Source organism: Solanum tuberosum, unplaced genomic scaffold (assembly GCF_000226075.1).
Source record: "Solanum tuberosum cultivar DM 1-3 516 R44 unplaced genomic scaffold, SolTub_3.0 scf00236, whole genome shotgun sequence".
NCBI lineage: Eukaryota > Viridiplantae > Streptophyta > Magnoliopsida > Solanales > Solanaceae > Solanum > Solanum tuberosum.
The window spans coordinates 76,409-93,241 of NW_006239160.1; the positions used below are offsets into that span (position 1 = coordinate 76,409).

Consider the following 16,833-nt stretch of genomic DNA (forward strand, 5'->3'; position numbering starts at 1 on the left):
ATCCTGTTGCCTTAGCTCTTTCATCGGTAGAATATGCATCAACAACAAGTGCATCAAGAACATCAACAATAGATCCAAACATAAGAATAAAATTGCTAAAAGATTTATAGTGATATCCCCAACGAGTATCACCGGCTCTTATAAGACCAAGTTCTTGATGTAAGCCGGTACCGGTTGTTAGTTCACCCATATCTAATGCCTCTTGAATTCCTTTTTTTTTTGAGAATCTCGAAATTCATCCATACGCTTAAAAGAAGCTCCCAACACATTCAAAACATTTGAAACCAATAATACAAGTTCTCCCACTTGAATACATTTTTTAGAAACTGCAACAAGAGTTAATTGAAGTTGATGAGCAAAACAATGAATAGAGTGAGCTGAGATACTTTCTTGCCTAATCAACATTTAAGGCCATTCATCTCGCCTTGCATATTACTTGCCCCATCATAACATTGTCCGCGCACATAGGATAGACTCAATGAATGTTGAGCAAGTACATTGACAATTGCCCCCTTTAAAGATAAAGCACTAGTATCTTGAACATGTACAATATCAATCAATCGCTCCACCACAAATCCCATTCGATCAACATATCGTAAAACGATAGCCATTTGCTCCTTACATGACACATCAAAAGATTCATCAACCAATAAAGAAAAATAGTCACCATTTAATTCCTGGATAATAGCTTTGATGGTTTCTATCTTACATGCAGTGACAATATCTTTTTGAATCATTGGAGAAGTCATTTGGTCATTCTGAGGAGCACGTTCCAATACATAATCATAAATTTTATCACAATGTTTCGCATACCATGAGAGAATTTCAAGAAAATTACCTCTATTAAGTGATGATTTAGATTCATCATGACCCCGAAATGCAAATCCTTGATTCAAAAGAAGTCTATCATGACCCCAAAATGCAAATCCTTGATTCAAAAGAAGTCTTACTACATCAATTGAGGCAGACAAGTGAAGCCAATACTCATGCTTAACTTGATCAGATTGTCTCTCAAATGCAGATATAATAGACTGTTGTTCTCGCATTAGATCTTCACTTTTCTTTTTTGCTTGATTATGAGTGCTATTCGGCCCACCAATATGTTGCTTAAAACTTTTCTTCTTATTCCAACTCTTAAACCCTACGGTAGAAAATACTTTACCTCCACCTTGATGAATGTTATCATCTTTAAACAAATAACAATCCAAACAATATGATGCATCGTTAGTTACACTATACTCCAACCAATCATGATACTCTTTAAACCATTTTGGATTAAAACGAAGCATATCTCCATAAAAGTCTGTTTGAGGAAAAATTATGATTCTCAGGTTGACAAGGACCTTATCGGAGGTATGCTCTCCTAATTACATCACGATCATTTGGATGATAGTTCAAGATTGGAGTCCTTTTCGCTGGATCAAATTCTAAAGAATTTAAATCAATTTCTTGTCTTTGAGAAGAATGGAGTGGTACTTCTGATTGGTTTGCATTTTCTTCCTGTGTAAGTTGACTATTAGAAGCCAAATTTGATTTTCCTACTTGGAAAAAATAGTTCTTCACTGATTTTTGAGACTGAATTGTAAAACAAAAATTTCATGAGAAAAATATATAATTGCAAACGATAAATCAATCCTAAACAAAACAAGTAAATATAAATAGAGCATTATGATGGCTGGCATCAACAAATTGGACGAGGAAAATAAATACAAGGTGTAAGAAAGGAGGTACTAACCGTTGCCATGACCAGGACGTAGATTGACGCCGAGCAATGGCGATTGAAGTCTGAAGACGACTGCACGGCGCAGTCAGCGAACAAAGTCGACTCTTTTGGACTCTTCCTCTTCAAAACTTTTGATTTTGGAATTGGGGATTTGTTTAATCCCTAGACTCTAAATCCCTAAAGTGTATTTTATTTCTTTTTAAAAAATAAAGTATTTAAGTAAACTTAATTTAAGTCAATGGTTTAAAAATTGGAGGAAAAAACGTTTAGCTATTTAAAAACTAAAGACAAAAAAGTTACAGTTGTCTAAAAAGTAAAAAAAAATGTTGAAAGCCTTTAAAAAAAAATAGACCTCAGCAAGGTTCGAACTCCCAACGCCTAGGTCAATGACAAGGCGGAATTTTGTAGCCCCTGAACCGCTGAACTAACCCTTCAACTTGGTCAAAGAGTGTCAATTCTAATATATATAGGTATAAAATCAGAATTTGACTTACCTATACAATGTAATTTTTCGATGAACGGATGTCGCTTGACACCCCTCGGGCAAGGGTAGCTCCGCCCCGTAACTCGTTACAGTTGGAACATTCACCAAGCCATCCACCTCGTTACAGTTGGACAATCATCAAGCCATCCACCTCGTTATAGTTGGATATTCATCGAGCTATCCATCTCGTTACAGTTGGATAATCATTGAGCCAACTAGCTCGTTGCAGAGATCACCGGAGTTTGCCATGCAGAAAATAAGCATTGACATCTCTGAATCCTTAGCAAATCATGAGGGACATACTGTGTTCGAAAGCGGTATCCATTATCTTTTACTCTCAATACTTCTTTATTTTCTCATCTAGTTGAAAAAAGATGTTTATGCTTATCCATTAAGATATACTCATTTGTTATATGAATGATCATTATGTTTTTACTCAAGCCGCTAGCTAAAGCGGCACTATGTCTACTAATTATTTACTTTGAGCGTGCAGAACTGATATGACATCTTTCAAAGCAAAAATGATTTCAAAACATTAAGACAATGGAGCATCCGCAGAAACGTGCAAGAACATAACCAAAAAGTGTAGTAAGATATGTTACCACTTTTTTCAATTACAGTTTCTACTAACAAGTTTATTTTAGTCTTTTTCGAGAGCATCCAAGAGGATGAATTCTCAAACCACAGGTGCGGACGAAGTAATTGTGGTTGTAAGTTCTTAATTATGGGTGTGTAAGTTCTTAATCATAGGTGTGAAGCACGCCACATTTATTGCTAAGAGGTTGCAAGCCTCCTTTTCATACTCGATTTATTTTGTCACTCTTACTGAACCGAATGATATTTTAGCATAAGAAATTTCCTTCTCAATCGATCAAGTCGAACTACAAGCAGCTTGATTCCCTAAGTTGAGGGATATGTAGGCGGGATCAGTGTTGAAAACTCAGCTGTTCGGTCCCTCCATAATTTGATATCAGGATGGCTTATGAATTCTTTCAAAATTGTGCGTGAAATCAAGTGTATCGAACTACAAGTGGCCTGAATTCTCATATAGCCTGAGATATGTAGGAAACTCATTTTTCGGGGTTCGGCCATAATTCCTAAAGTCCGTTCCAAATCCCTTTTCCAAAAGATGAAGACGTGGTCGGTCAAAATTGGATTTGTCAATTTCATTTTTCTCGGATTTCTTTCATCAATCCAAGTCAAACGAGGGACAGTTGTTGACACCCAATTTTGACCCTTCTCGATGATAATTGATTTCCGAGCTTCTTAATTTCAAAACGATTTAGAGTAATTAGCTTTATAAAATTCAAATAGTTTCAAGGTTATTTTAAGGGATAAGGGTCTGAAAAATATCTCAATTTTGGTCGGATTTGCTGTTGCGATACTAAACTTTCATAAGGACCTATTACCTCCCTAGACTATTTAATACTGTATTTTTACCCCTGAACTATTTAATAGTGTATTTTAAAGGTATATATGTGTCCACGTGGACACATTACTATTTATAATTTTGCATTATTTTTATGTCCACGTGGGCAAATATATATGTTTAAAATACGGTATTAAATAGTCTAGGGAGGTAATAGGTCCTCATGAAAGTTTAGTATCGCAACAGCAAATCTGACCAAAGTTGGAGTATTTTTCAGACCCTTATCCCTTATTTTAAGTAATTTCAGTAGATTTTTATAGTATTTTGAATAATAAATATATTTCATATAATTATATATATAATTAGTATATTTTATAAATATTTGAAAATCATATCAAAATATTTTTTACATAGTTAAACTAAATATGTTATTAATTAGTTTTAGTTTGAATTATGGTTTAATTTCGAATTAATTAGTTTGTATTTAAATTAATTATTTTACATTCAAGTTAATTATTTTATTTCGTTGAGATTAAGAAGCTCATTAATTGATACTAATCCATCTTAATTAGCTTTTAGCCTAATAATCGATTAAACTCAATTTGGCTAACTTCTTAATCTCTATTGGCCATAATTGCAATTCATGTGACCATTTCCTAATTTGCAAAACCTAACGACATTCTGATTTCTCTTAAACCCTATTTTCAGCCAAGAAAATAGGCCCAAATTCCCATCTCCAGACCGGCCCACTCCAATTCCAGCCGTTCCCAGGCCAAATTGTCACAACAATTCCTGGCCCAATCCCCTTATCAATAAGAAGACCTAAAAGCAGTGTCAAAACAAACGTCAACAACAACATCAATTCAAAGCGGCGTGAGCGACGTCTCAAAAATTCCAATCCACGCGACGTCTCTATTCCAACGACGTCAAAACGACATTGCAATACGCGTCACATAAGACGGAAAGCAACGATGAGGAACACGTGCCCAGTACAGTACGACTGTTGTCGTCTTCCTCCAATTCGTACGAGCTTTCCAGCAAAAGCAGCTCGTCCTTGTACGCGAGCAGGCTAGGTGGAGCAATCTCCTCGTACTTTTGCCTTTACCCCTCAATCGGACGACTTTCCTTGCTTATCCGTTTGAGCAATCTATTGAAATTGGTACGGGAATCAGCCTTGCTTTTATTTATCATTGTGTTGACTAACCTTTACTTGTTTTTTTTTATGGTTTAATTTAATTAAGTTTCCCAAGATATACTTTCTTATTTTTGAAATATCTATTATTTACTTATTTATATATTTAGTTATGTATGGTTATTTTATCCCAATAGGAATTATGTTGATTCTTTCCTTTAAAAGTAGCAACTTCAAATTATCTTTCTTTTTAAACTTGGTTAAATTTTAAAAGTTAGTTGAAAAGTCATTTTAGTCAAATCTTCGATCAACCACAAGTTAGCAAGCATTCTGAGGGCCTAACACCTTCTCGGAATGTAAATTGAACCCCGAACCCCTTTTTAATTTCAATTGATTTAATCTATTTAAGTCTTTTGAAAAATCTTAAGTTTTCTTAATTTTCCTTAAAAAATTAAGTGGCGACTCTGTTCATTTGGAAAATCGATTTCTCTTCAAGTCATAGTTTTAGTCGATTTTTTGAAAACAAAGTCATTTTTCTTTTTTCGACAAAAAACTAAGTTCTGTTGATGAGGCCACGATGGGTTTAAATGATGCCTTTTGTCACACTTGGCAGCTTTACATTGCCATTTTTTTGACTGCAATGTTCCTGCATCCAAAGAAAATTTTTTAGTTTGAAAGACTAATTTCTGTTGGTCTTGTCTTCATGCTCCTTCATGCTGTCAGCTTACACGCTCATCTGTCCTTTGTAAGATAGTCTTGATTGAATTTTTTAGGACCCTCCTCAAAATTTTTGTCCCAGTCTAAAATACGAAAAAACTCTTGTAACTTGCTCTGTTAATTATGAGGTTGCTCATTCTGGAATTTTGAGTTCCCTTCTCAAAACTCTATTCCAGTTTGCCTTAATAATAATAAGTATAAGTCTTTTAACAAATGACATTTTTGTGGAATTTTTGAGATGATCTCAAAAATTTTGTCCCAGTTGCACATTTCAACATGATTTCCAACTTGATTTTCTAAAAAATGTCATATTGTGGAAATTTGAGATCCACTAAAAACCCTACCAAGTTGCATTTTGATCTTCAGTCTTGACTTGTTGAAGAAGTCAATCTTCAAATGAATTTTTTTGATCCTCTCAAAAATTCTGTCCCAGTTTCCATAATAAAAACAATAGAAATTTTACGAGAAATATGACCGAGCCATTGTGGCACTTACGTGTCCTGTTGAGGTAGGAATCATGTCAAATGTAGTTCCCCCCCTCGAGGACTAACAAGAATAGTAAATTTAACTAAGGAAACGACCGAGGTTGACATAGGCTGCCTACGTATCTCATTCTTGAGAATTTAGGTCGAACGTAGTTCAAACACAAAGAACATATTGAAAGTTGAATAAAGGGGTGACCAAGGCCGACACAAGCCGCATACGTATCTCATTCTTTGGAATTCAGGTCAGACGTAGTTCATTACAAGTGCGATAAAATGGGAGGAAAAAGATTAAATGTGCATTTTCAAGAGAAAGATAACAATACCTTTATATACAAAATTCTGGCCGACGTCGGGCATACTTCTTTTCAACCATTGATGACGAATATTTTCAAATGACTCTGTTCAAAAATATCGTGTACTTACTCTTTAGCATCCAATAAGTTATCATTTGGGGAGGCTTAATCAATATTGATTAAATTGTTGTTGATCATGTTTAGAATTTTGTGCTTGAGGGTTGAACAATTCTCTGTGTCGTGTCCAACAACTCATGAATGATAAGCACATCTGTGGTCAGCCCTGTAAAAGTTTCCCAAATGATTAGCTGGTCTTCCTTCTATAGGATGGAGCATACCCATTGCTTTCAACCTTTTATAAAGTTGAGTTTGAGATTCCCTTAGTGGTGTAAATACTTTAGGAGTCTTTCTAAAGTTTTGATGAGGGAATGATTTCTGATTGACATTGTGGTTTAGATATCTCCTTTGTGGAGCCGACTGCATATGGGTAACCGTCACCGCAGATACCTCTTATACTTTTCCCTTTGACATATCTATGTCACTAATTTTGGTAGTTTTTTCGTTAGCTCGCAATGCAATAAGGTTTGTGACCTTTCCAATCTTAAAACCATATTCCAAAGCTTCTCCGATCTTGACGATCTCAACAATTTTGTCCTATCATGCACAACATTCATTCATAGTACTCAGACTTTTGAGTTCGAATAAACATTTCAGTGATTTCACGTTCAGACATAGGAGGTTGAACTCTTGCAGCCTCTTTTCTCCAACGAAGAGTGTACTGTCGATAGTTTTCTATATACTTATGTTTGATCCTCTCGAAATAGTAGCAATCAGGGGTAGCTTCTACGCTATGTCCAAATCCTTCATTGAAATCCTTTGCGAGTGCATTCCAACTCGTCCATTATTTTAATTCTTGTGATGTAAACCACTCTAGAGCTTCTCTATTTAGACTTCGACCGAAGAGGCGTATCAACAATGCTTCATTTTTGCCAACTCCCACGAGTTGATCACAATATGCTTTAAGATGTGCTAGAGGATTTCCAGTTCCATTAAAAGTGATGAACCTTGGCACTTGAACCCTTTTGGAAGGTCCAAATCCGGATGAATGCATAAATTTTCATAGTTCATTCCCACAACATCTGAAGAGTAATCAAGTTCTTTTATCACTTTGGCCCTCTACTCCTTATCCTTTTCTTGGTAGTGGTCAAGTTCGGAATATGCAGTATAGTGAATGTGTGGTTCGGTTTGGACTGGGATATCAAAAGTGACTTTTGGAGGTAAGAGTTGAGCGTTTGGTGGATTTTGAGTGCCTTTTGCAGGGGTTTGGTACATGAAAGTGGATGTTTGAGGATTGTTGACATTAAAACTTTGAAATGGAGGGAATATTTGAGGGTTGGGATTCTGGCTTTGAAGTGGATGTAGTATTAGGTATGAAGTACTGGCGTGATAAGGGTTAATGGCGGTAAGTCGATGGTGATGGAATTTTAAGCAGGGTTAGAGGGTGGATTCATGACATGTTCTGCATTTAAATTCGAAGGAGAAAAGTAGAGTGGAGGTATTTCATTGCCTGAAGTGTTGACGGTGACAACCAGAATTGACAAATCTTATTTTTTGTGGAGCTCAACCCTCAACTCAGCAATCTGTAGCATCATTTGTGTGATCAACTCATTTTGTTCGGCGGTAGAGGGCTAGGCTATAGCAACCTCGGTTAGACCAATTTCTTCACTGTTGTCAACCATTTTCGCTTTTCCTTTCAATAGATCTCGGCTAGGAAGGGAATTTGTTAGAGCTTTGGATGGCGTAAAGTATGGTTGTTCGACCATCTTATCAACATAAATCAGTTCTAAGTACCTGTCAAAGAAAAATAACTCAAAAGGTAAACGTGTTAGTGTTTATGGGTGATAAATAATACAAGATATCACAGAGGTACAAACACACAAGAGTTGCTTCATTCGAAGGTAAACTAACCCACAAATATATTGTAATAGCTAAATAGACAAGAATTTGTCTATTTGATTTTGGGATAAGTGAATAAGGAAGGTTGACTTCTGATTTTTGATTGATATGAAACTCTAGTTACCTTGCAAGAGTTGGAAAAAATAAAATTTCTCAAAAATGGGGACCTAACCTTGAAAGACTGCCTACGTATCTCACAAAAGAGAATTCAGGTCCTACGTAGTTCGACCAGCTTGAATCTCCTTCGATTTGAGATGGTGATTCATTTTTTGATATGAGAGAGTAACATTTGAGAAATAAAGTTTAAATTTTGTTGTGTAGCTAAAGACTCAAAGAGTATTTGGACGCACTTTTGATAGTGACTTGATATTTATGCTTAAGGGTTCTAGAATATTTTGAACAAGAGTGAGCTAGAGTATCTCCGAATAAAGAAACATACTCACATAAACAGTTATAGCACATCAACAAATATTGCGCGTTCTAAACTGATATGTGACTCTTTTGTGCCTAGGGTAGGCCTAATGATTCGAGGGATGTATAACGTCATTTGAAATATTTCATTGCCCCAAAAATCCAAATTTATACAAACTTTACGAATAAACTGAATGGGGATACATAACAGGGAAAATGGGATACAAAATAATCAGTCCCGCACAAGGGTACAATCCTAAACTATGCTTCCATGGAAAATCCTTCGTTCTTGATTTTTTGTCATCTCCGGATGTCCACACTTTTATTTGCATTGATAACTTGATCCTTCTTTGATTCGAACAAACTCTTAAACTCCCAACCGCAAGAGACAATGTATTGCCAAATAACGTATACATCCTTCAAATTTAAACACATAAGTATGATTGTCTTTTTATTGACCATGGGCTAAATAGACACAAGGTGGGTTTCTAATGGCCCCAACACGCCTTGGGTGTTGGGTCAACTTAGTTCAAAATGCGCTAAATTCGGAATTTGGTTTCACTCTACACTAGTCGACTAAGAGTGGCTTTTGAAAGATCGAGAACCCAAGCGGACAACTTAGGCTGGAACTCACGACAACCATTGGACGCCTGACGTACCAATAAATTGTCGATAATTTCGTAAAAGGGTTGAGTATAAAAAATCCCGGCTGTGGTTTCGCAAAACCGTTCTTCAATATACTATGCATACATATTGGAAAATACCTTGAATGCAATGACAGTTTATAACAATTTAAACACATAAAACATAGATAAACAATTCAACAATTAATACAAATAGTCAAATAGTCAAAGCATTACGGTTAGAACTTAATTAACTCCCTAGCAGAGTCGCCATTTTGTTTTATTTAAAAAGAAGAAACGACGAATTTTTAAGAGCTGCCACTTAATTTTAAAGAAAAATTAAGAAAACTAACTTTTTCAAAAGATTAAAAATAGAAAATCTAATGAAAGTATTAAAGGATTCGGGGTTCATATTAATGTTTTAGGAAGGGTTTTAAATCACCTAGAACATTTGCTAATATGCGGTTATCTAGTAATTAAAATATTTAACTAAATATCGACATGCTTAAATAAGTTGGAAAAATAAACAATTTTGAAAGTTTAAAGTAATCTCAAGGGGAAAAGAGAAATATTAAGATACTACTTAAGTAAAATGTCTTTTGCAAATATATTTTTTGAAATCAAGTAGAAAATAAATCCTTACTTAATTTAGGAAAATTAATTTGGAATGGCTATCCTTTAGGAAGTTGAATTGTGACAACCTTAAAACTAGTTAAACAGACAGGTATGCAAATAACGATAAATAAACAGATATAAAACATAAATAATAAAGAATAGGCCCAAGTCAGGTTTTATGTCTGCTTGGGCCAGTACTTGGTGTCATGTCCCACCACATCACAGTTAAATTTTGCATCCGGATAAGGGCGGAAGGGTCTAGAGTTGTGGAGAGGTTTGCGGAGAACTCTAGAACCTTTTAGATTATTCAAGAAGGCTAGAGAATTCCTAGAATAACTTAGACTTTTCAAGAAAAGCCTTAGACTAGAGAATTCTAGAGAGGGGACTTTGTGTAAATAATGTAGGGACTTGTAAAGTAATTTAAAATTGCACCTTAGTCCCTCGGTGTTAGTATAAATAGAGGTGCCCCTCATTTGCTAGGCACCAAGAAAGAAAAGCAAGCAAGTGTAAACCAATCTTCCAAGTAATACAAAAAGCCTTCTTCCAAAATTCTCTAAGTCTTCCTTTTCATTCTCGTAGCGATCTTAGCATAAAAGGCTTACTTGAGCTTACAAGATCTTGAAAGACTAGTAAGTAAGTTGTCAAGTGCCGCACGGAGCTTTAGTAAGACTCTAAGTCCGTGACAAAGTGGTATCAGAGCGAGGCTTGATACTAAGGGAATGACAATTGAAGGAGACGTGAACGCCGCTAGTACCACCAATGTCCGTCCGGATGGTGGAAAGAAGAACCACAAGGGAAAGAAGCACCAAAAGAGTCATGAAGAAATGCTGATGGATCCCACACCAAGCGAGGCACTAACATCTTATCCACCCTCAACCACCGAAGCAAGTGATGAGGAACGTAGCGAGGAGGACATTGACGTCACTGCAGGAGAAGAGTGGGTCACAAGGGTTGAAATGGCAAGGCAAGCCATGGAGATATTAGACCGGCGCATGAACGTGGCCGATGGCAAATTCAAGACTCTCGAAGACTTCACCCTTGAGGAGACCGAAAGCATCCGCAAAGAGTTAGAGGGACGTCAAAGGGACGAGTTTGAGATGAATGAGGCTATCACTTCCTTGGAGTGTCGGCTCATGGAGGCGTTGAGAACGAATGAGACCATGAATGCCGAGATGAAAACACTCAAGGAAGGTGTGGCAGCTGGAGGATCATCATTGCTTGACCGAGACAGGGAGTCCAGGGTCGAGGCTCCCAAGCCACCTATGTTCAAAGGCGTCCGTGACACGCAAGAGGTGGAGAATTTCCTTTTGGCATTTGGAGAATTACTTCAAGTGCAACGGGCTGAAGAGCGACGAGAGTAAGATCAACACCGTTGTGTTGTATCTTTTGGGAGATGGCCATGCTATGGTGGAGGCGCAAAGAGGCCGAGATAGGGAAGGGGACGTGCACCATCAACACCTGGGAGCAATTTCGGGAGGGTTCAAGAAAGCCTTCTTCCCTAACAACGTCATCTATGAGGAGAAGCGCAAGTTTAGGGAGCTGAAGCAAACAGGTAGCATCCGCGCATATGTGCAGGGGTTCACTACCCTCACGCTTCAAATTCCTAACCTCACGGATGATGATATGTTGTTCCACTTCATGGATGGGCTGCAAAATTGGGCCAGGACGGAGTTGGAACGTCGGCAAGTCAGGACCATAGACAAAGCCATCACGCAGGCTGAAGCTTTGACAGACTTCAGGCATGAGAAGCCCGACAGAGCCAGATAAGAAGAGATGAGAGGTAGTTATGACCATGGTGGGGGAGATCGTGGCAAAGGCGAGGAGTAGCGGCCACATCCCAAGAATCATGATACCCACAAGTCCGATGGCAAGAAGTCTGGACGTCATGGCAACACGGAGACGAAGACATAGGTTGCCAACAAAGGTGGTTGCTACATATGCAATGGGCCGCATGGCTATGCAAAGTTCCCTGAACTAAAGAGCCTTGGTGCTATTCTAGAAAAGTGAGTTTTACGCTAGGGCTTGGAGAAGAGGAGAAAGAGGAGAAAGGAGAAGAACGTTCAAGATTCGTCGATTTCGTCGAGGTTAGGTTGTGAATTTCGTCGGGGGTGATCCCTACAAGGTATGTGAGATCACATAGCATTGAGTTAGTTCACCCACGCGCTAACCATGATTCAATTCAGCGAATTTAAGTCTTTGAAAGTTTAGAAATTGAGTTCTTGATGAACATTGTTGAAAGTTTCGTTGAATTTCTTGTGAGTTGTGTTGTCGGAGTTTCTTGCGATTTGATTCATGTTTCCGGATGTAATTTAGGTTTGAATCTATCATATATTGAGGGTATCAATGATTCTAAGTGTTTGGGGAAGGAACCATTGAAGTTTAGAGGGTTTAGAGATGAAAAACGGAGAAGAAAAGTCGCCAAACACCTAGGGCTAGGGATGGGGTGTCGCGCCAGCCAGCGCCCCCCAAAAGAGTCTCTGAATGTTCACCCTTGGGGCGCCGTGCCAGCAAGCGCTCCCCAGACTGGTCTCTGAATATTGAGGGCTGGCACCCCGCGCCTCTTAGAGCGCCAGGGACGCCGGTTCTCCCCATTTCTTCCCCACCTTTTCATACTTGTTCCTTAGCAATGTACCTAAGTTTTGTAGTTGATTCCAACACTCTAAGGTACATCCAAACATCATGAAATCATCCATAAACATGAAATCATAAACCTTGAATCCATAATCCAATTCAAGGAAAGTTAAGATCATTGTCAAGAGAAGTTAATAGTCAAGTCTAGAAGTTAAGAAGCAAGTCAAAGCAAAGTTTATAAAGTTTTCACAAGTCTTTAACAAACGTTTTAACTTTGTTTTAAGATTTAAGTTTCAAGTTAAGCAAAAAGTAAAGAGTTGAGTTCATTTCTCAAAAAGCTATAAGGGAACCAAGTATTCCCAAAGAGTTTATAAATGTTTTCACATTTGAGCAAGAAAAGAGAACATCGATTCCAAGAGAGGTTTTAAGCTAAGTTTTGAGTAATTATCTCAAATCAAAGAAAGAAGTTTGTTTTAAAAACATATGAGCTAAGTATATTTTGGGAATAGTATTGAGCACCGATATGGGGATGCGAGTTCATATTAACTCAAGTCTCCATAAACCATGTAGCCATCATGGGTAGTAAAGGATCATACTTTTTAGATGACTCCTTAAGATGCTTTTAGCATAAGCTAGTGGATCCACTAAGTTAAGCGTTCTATATGATGGCAAAGTATAGGACAGTTCTGGCAGCGTGGGCAAGACGTTGTATCACCAGTTAGGCTCATAGTGGTGGTTGTCGGTTAGAGAATCTTCCACATAAACTATATTACTTTGTTATATGAGTAAAGTTGAGTTTGTTATTGCATTTTCTTTAACGAACTAAGTTGTTTTACTGTTTTATAAAGTTTTTCATATATTGCATGTGTCTTATTGCTTTATTATGAGTTGAGTTATTCATGAGTTGAGAAGAGCCAAGGTAAGTGTTTCTTTCAAAATCTTTTCAAGCCTATGTATTGTTTAGCTTTCCAACTCGCATACTCGTACATTCAATGTACTAATGCCAGTTTCGCCTGCATCGTATTATGATGCAAACGTAGGTAACCAGGATTAGCATCCAGCGCTTCGTTGATCCAGTTTGAGCACTCAAAGTCTTGTGGTGAGCCTCCTTGCTTCCGGAGGATCCCTTGTATTGCTTTTGATTTTATTATTAGTTCATTAGGATGTTGTGGGCCTGTCTCGACATCCATCTCAGTTGTTTAGAGGCTTCATAGACAGACAGTCAGTTAGTTAAATTCATTTGTCAGTACTTTAATATTGGGTTATGTTTTTGAGACTTGAGGTTGCCATTTTCGCCAAGTTGAATGTTGACTTTTAAACATTCTAAGTTATGATCATTATAAATATGCATATAGTCTTCCGCTGAGTAAGTAAGCCAGTCCAAGGGTTCGCTTAGGGCCAACAATGGTTCTCGAGTGCCAGTCCCGCCCAAGGTGTAGGCTTGGGGCGTGACAAAAATGACCTCCGGCTCGCTTAAGAGAACCCCGTTTAAGTGAGACCTCTTCGCAAAAGCAAAGCCTCCTTCACTTTCGCGAAGGTTGCTTAAGCGGATTGACCTTCGCAAAAGCGAGGTCAGTAGACACCAAAAAATTTAGTCAACTTTCAACTATCGAATGGACCCTCACAACTCATTCGGAACCCCGTACATCCAAACCATATATGCAAAATGATTATACTTGACGTTCCGGACACAGTGGAATGAAGCACGAATCCGAGGTTCCTTGACCCAAAATTATGAAAATCACAAGAAATGAACATAGTGCCTAAAAGGTCAAATCAAGCTCGGGACCTCTAAAAATTCAACCAAGACCTCACTAAGGCCTAAAATCATCCCCGAAATCAACGAAAGTCTCGAAATTCAGATCTGAGCATCCAAAACCCGCATGTTGAGCAAAGTCAACTCAAATGCTGAAATTTCATAATTTTTCAACTTAGAACCTCAAATCCCCAAAAAGACTCAGAATCTAAACTGACAACTCCCCTACATTAATTTCCACATTTCGGGACTGATGAAATCGACAGAATTTCATTCTGACACTCGAAACTCCAAAAGACATTGAAAACCACTTTTAAGCAACTAAGGCCTTTCAAAATCAAAACTTACAAAATTCACAACTTTTTACTCCAATTTTAAGACCAACTTTCAAGACTCAATCAGAAATAACTCAGGGTCAATACTAGGAGGGGCAAAATGATAATTTCATGAAAATTTCCAAAAATGACCAACCGGATTATTACATATCATATATCTTTTGCTGCAGTTGTGTTCTTCATCTTTCCTTGTTGACATTTAACTCGATGTACTTCGACAACACCTACGTTAGAAGCTGTTTGTGAAATGTCATATGTATACATTCAGCAAAGGAATATCTTTACATATATGGGAACTTCTGTTAAAAAATTGATTTAGTAATGCCATAACATGTTATGATATAGATATTTGCTGGGTTAATTTCCAAAATATGTATGTATATCAATCAGGAATGCACATTGAAAGTGCACTTTTGTAATCAACTGATACTTGTGTGTTCTTTATTACTAGAATGCATCATATGATCCACTGTTTCTCTCAAATGCGCACGTAAGTATATGCGATCATACAAGTAATATAGTGACTCGAGAGTTGGATGTTGTCGGTTTAATGAATTTGGAATTCACATTCCTCTATTCAAACATGCCCCAATATTTTGTACACTTATTTGCTATAGATATTATACATTGAAATTACGTGGGACTCTATAAGATAAGTACAATTTCAGTTAGGGTCTCGAATGTACCATAAATTCTTGGGATATTTATAAGAGATCAAAATATGACCAAATTCTTCTAGACAAATCAAATACTTCAAGAAGATCCATGAAATCCTCCTTACATGGCCAATATATCTCGAGGAGGTCCAAATTACCCTACATTTGAGAAATATGCTACTAAAAGCCCTCAAATCACGGAGAAAATTCAGAGAAAATTAAAGAATCAAATGAACAAACAGATTAATTTGTACTCACATCATTTTATCAATAAAAATATGTTTCTTCAGATATTTTATTTTTTTAATTTATTTTCGATCCCTTTAAGATTTGTTTCAAACAAATCTACTATCAAATGTTCTTCCGGGATCAGAACTGCAATTTACAGAAATTACACTAGCCCAAACACACCTTTTTTCTTCTTCTTGTATTTGGATTAATATCTTTCCACCTAACCATACTAACAAGTTAATCTCTTTTTATTTTTAAACACATCTATATAAAAGAAGTCGAGTTGTTACAAGAATAGTGATGAATTGTCAATAATGATTTCCCATTCATCTCATCTTGAAATTATTCTTATTTATTTATGATTTTTTTTTGTAACAATTAGTAAAATAACAAAAGGTGGGGCAGTGGCGGCTGCATCCCATGGAATTATCAATTACTAATTTACTATATATTAAGGTCCAATTATTCTAATCTGCTTACCTAATTGAACATATTTTAGTCCAAATTCTTATTTAACAACATTTAATAGGAAATTTTATTCCTTTGGACTATATATCAATTGGTCCATAAATTGTATGTGAAGATGATTGGTTTGTCAATTTGAATAAGAAAATTTGACCAAAATACCAAACACCTCTATTTGATTCTTGGACATTCATTATGGTGCTTGTCAATTTGAATTGCATCAAAACTTTCGTTTGAACTTCATATATGAGAATTCTAAATAAGAATTCGACTTTTTATTGAGTAGCCTTTCAAGTTCATCGTTAGCCAATTGCTTCTATCTATTGAGTGGCTTAATCTTGGTTTACTCAACTTTAAGGTATGATTATGTTTAAGTTCTCTTGTTTAATTTCTTTGTTTATTATGTTTTCCATTAGTGTGTAATCTTTTTTCTACTTCTTTTTATACATGATCAGATCTTGAAAACTTTAAAGGAAGGGAAGGAAAACCTTGAGTAGTGAAAACTACCTATATGGACAGAGGAAAAGAAAGTGAAGGACAAAGAGAGAAAGGGAAAGCAAACAACTCATCGGTATGTCTTATGATATTTATTTATATTTTTTATTTTTTATGGCTTTTAATTGACTTAAAAGCGTTAATCGTCCCGGAAATAGAGTTTCATATAGGGTGTGTTTGGTATGAAGGAAAATGTTTTCCTAGAAAACAAGTGGATTTCTAACTTATTTTCCCATGTTTGGTTGGTGAGTAGAAAATATTTTCTGGAAAATATTATTTAATGTTTGGTTGGTGAAGGAAAAATATTTTTCAGAAAATATCTTTTATTTTTTGTTTGAGACTAAAAAATACTCATTAGGAAAATAATTTTTGATCCGAAAATCAACCCCAATAATTGATTTAGGACCCGACCTGACACCCAAACTAGGACAAGAACCCGATGACCATTCCAAAATCCGACCCTGAGATCTGATCCAGTCGAACCCATGGATTTTTTTTTGATGGGGTCGCGGGGAA

General features: G+C 36.6%; 2 protein-coding genes and 1 pseudogene across 2 annotated transcripts in view; 1 reads left to right on the plus strand and 2 right to left on the minus strand.

The window, feature by feature from the left end:
* The window catches only part of LOC107062504 (zinc finger MYM-type protein 1-like), a 10,078-nt gene extending 9,888 nt beyond the window's left edge, over nucleotides 1-190 (minus strand). Inside the window, exon 1 of the mRNA XM_015313178.1 lies at nucleotides 11-190. Within this exon, the coding sequence (XP_015168664.1) occupies nucleotides 11-190 (180 nt within the window). The remainder of the gene's footprint in view (nucleotides 1-10) is intronic.
* A 208-nt stretch (nucleotides 191-398) lies between these two features.
* On the minus strand, nucleotides 399-1,289 carry LOC107062505 (zinc finger MYM-type protein 1-like). The gene has a single exon (XM_015313179.1). The coding sequence runs from the start codon at nucleotides 1,287-1,289 to the stop codon at nucleotides 399-401; it is 891 nt and encodes a 296-aa protein (XP_015168665.1).
* Nucleotides 1,290-15,895: 14,606 nt separating this feature from the next.
* Nucleotides 15,896-16,833, plus strand: part of LOC102585409 (late blight resistance protein R1-A-like) — a 17,087-nt pseudogene continuing 16,149 nt past the window's right edge.

What these genes read in the sequence shown, in the direction of transcription:
- LOC107062505 (XM_015313179.1), bottom strand. Translation starts at nt 1,289, where the DNA reads ATGCTTCGTTTTAATCCAAAATGGTTTAAAGAGTATCATGATTGGTTG.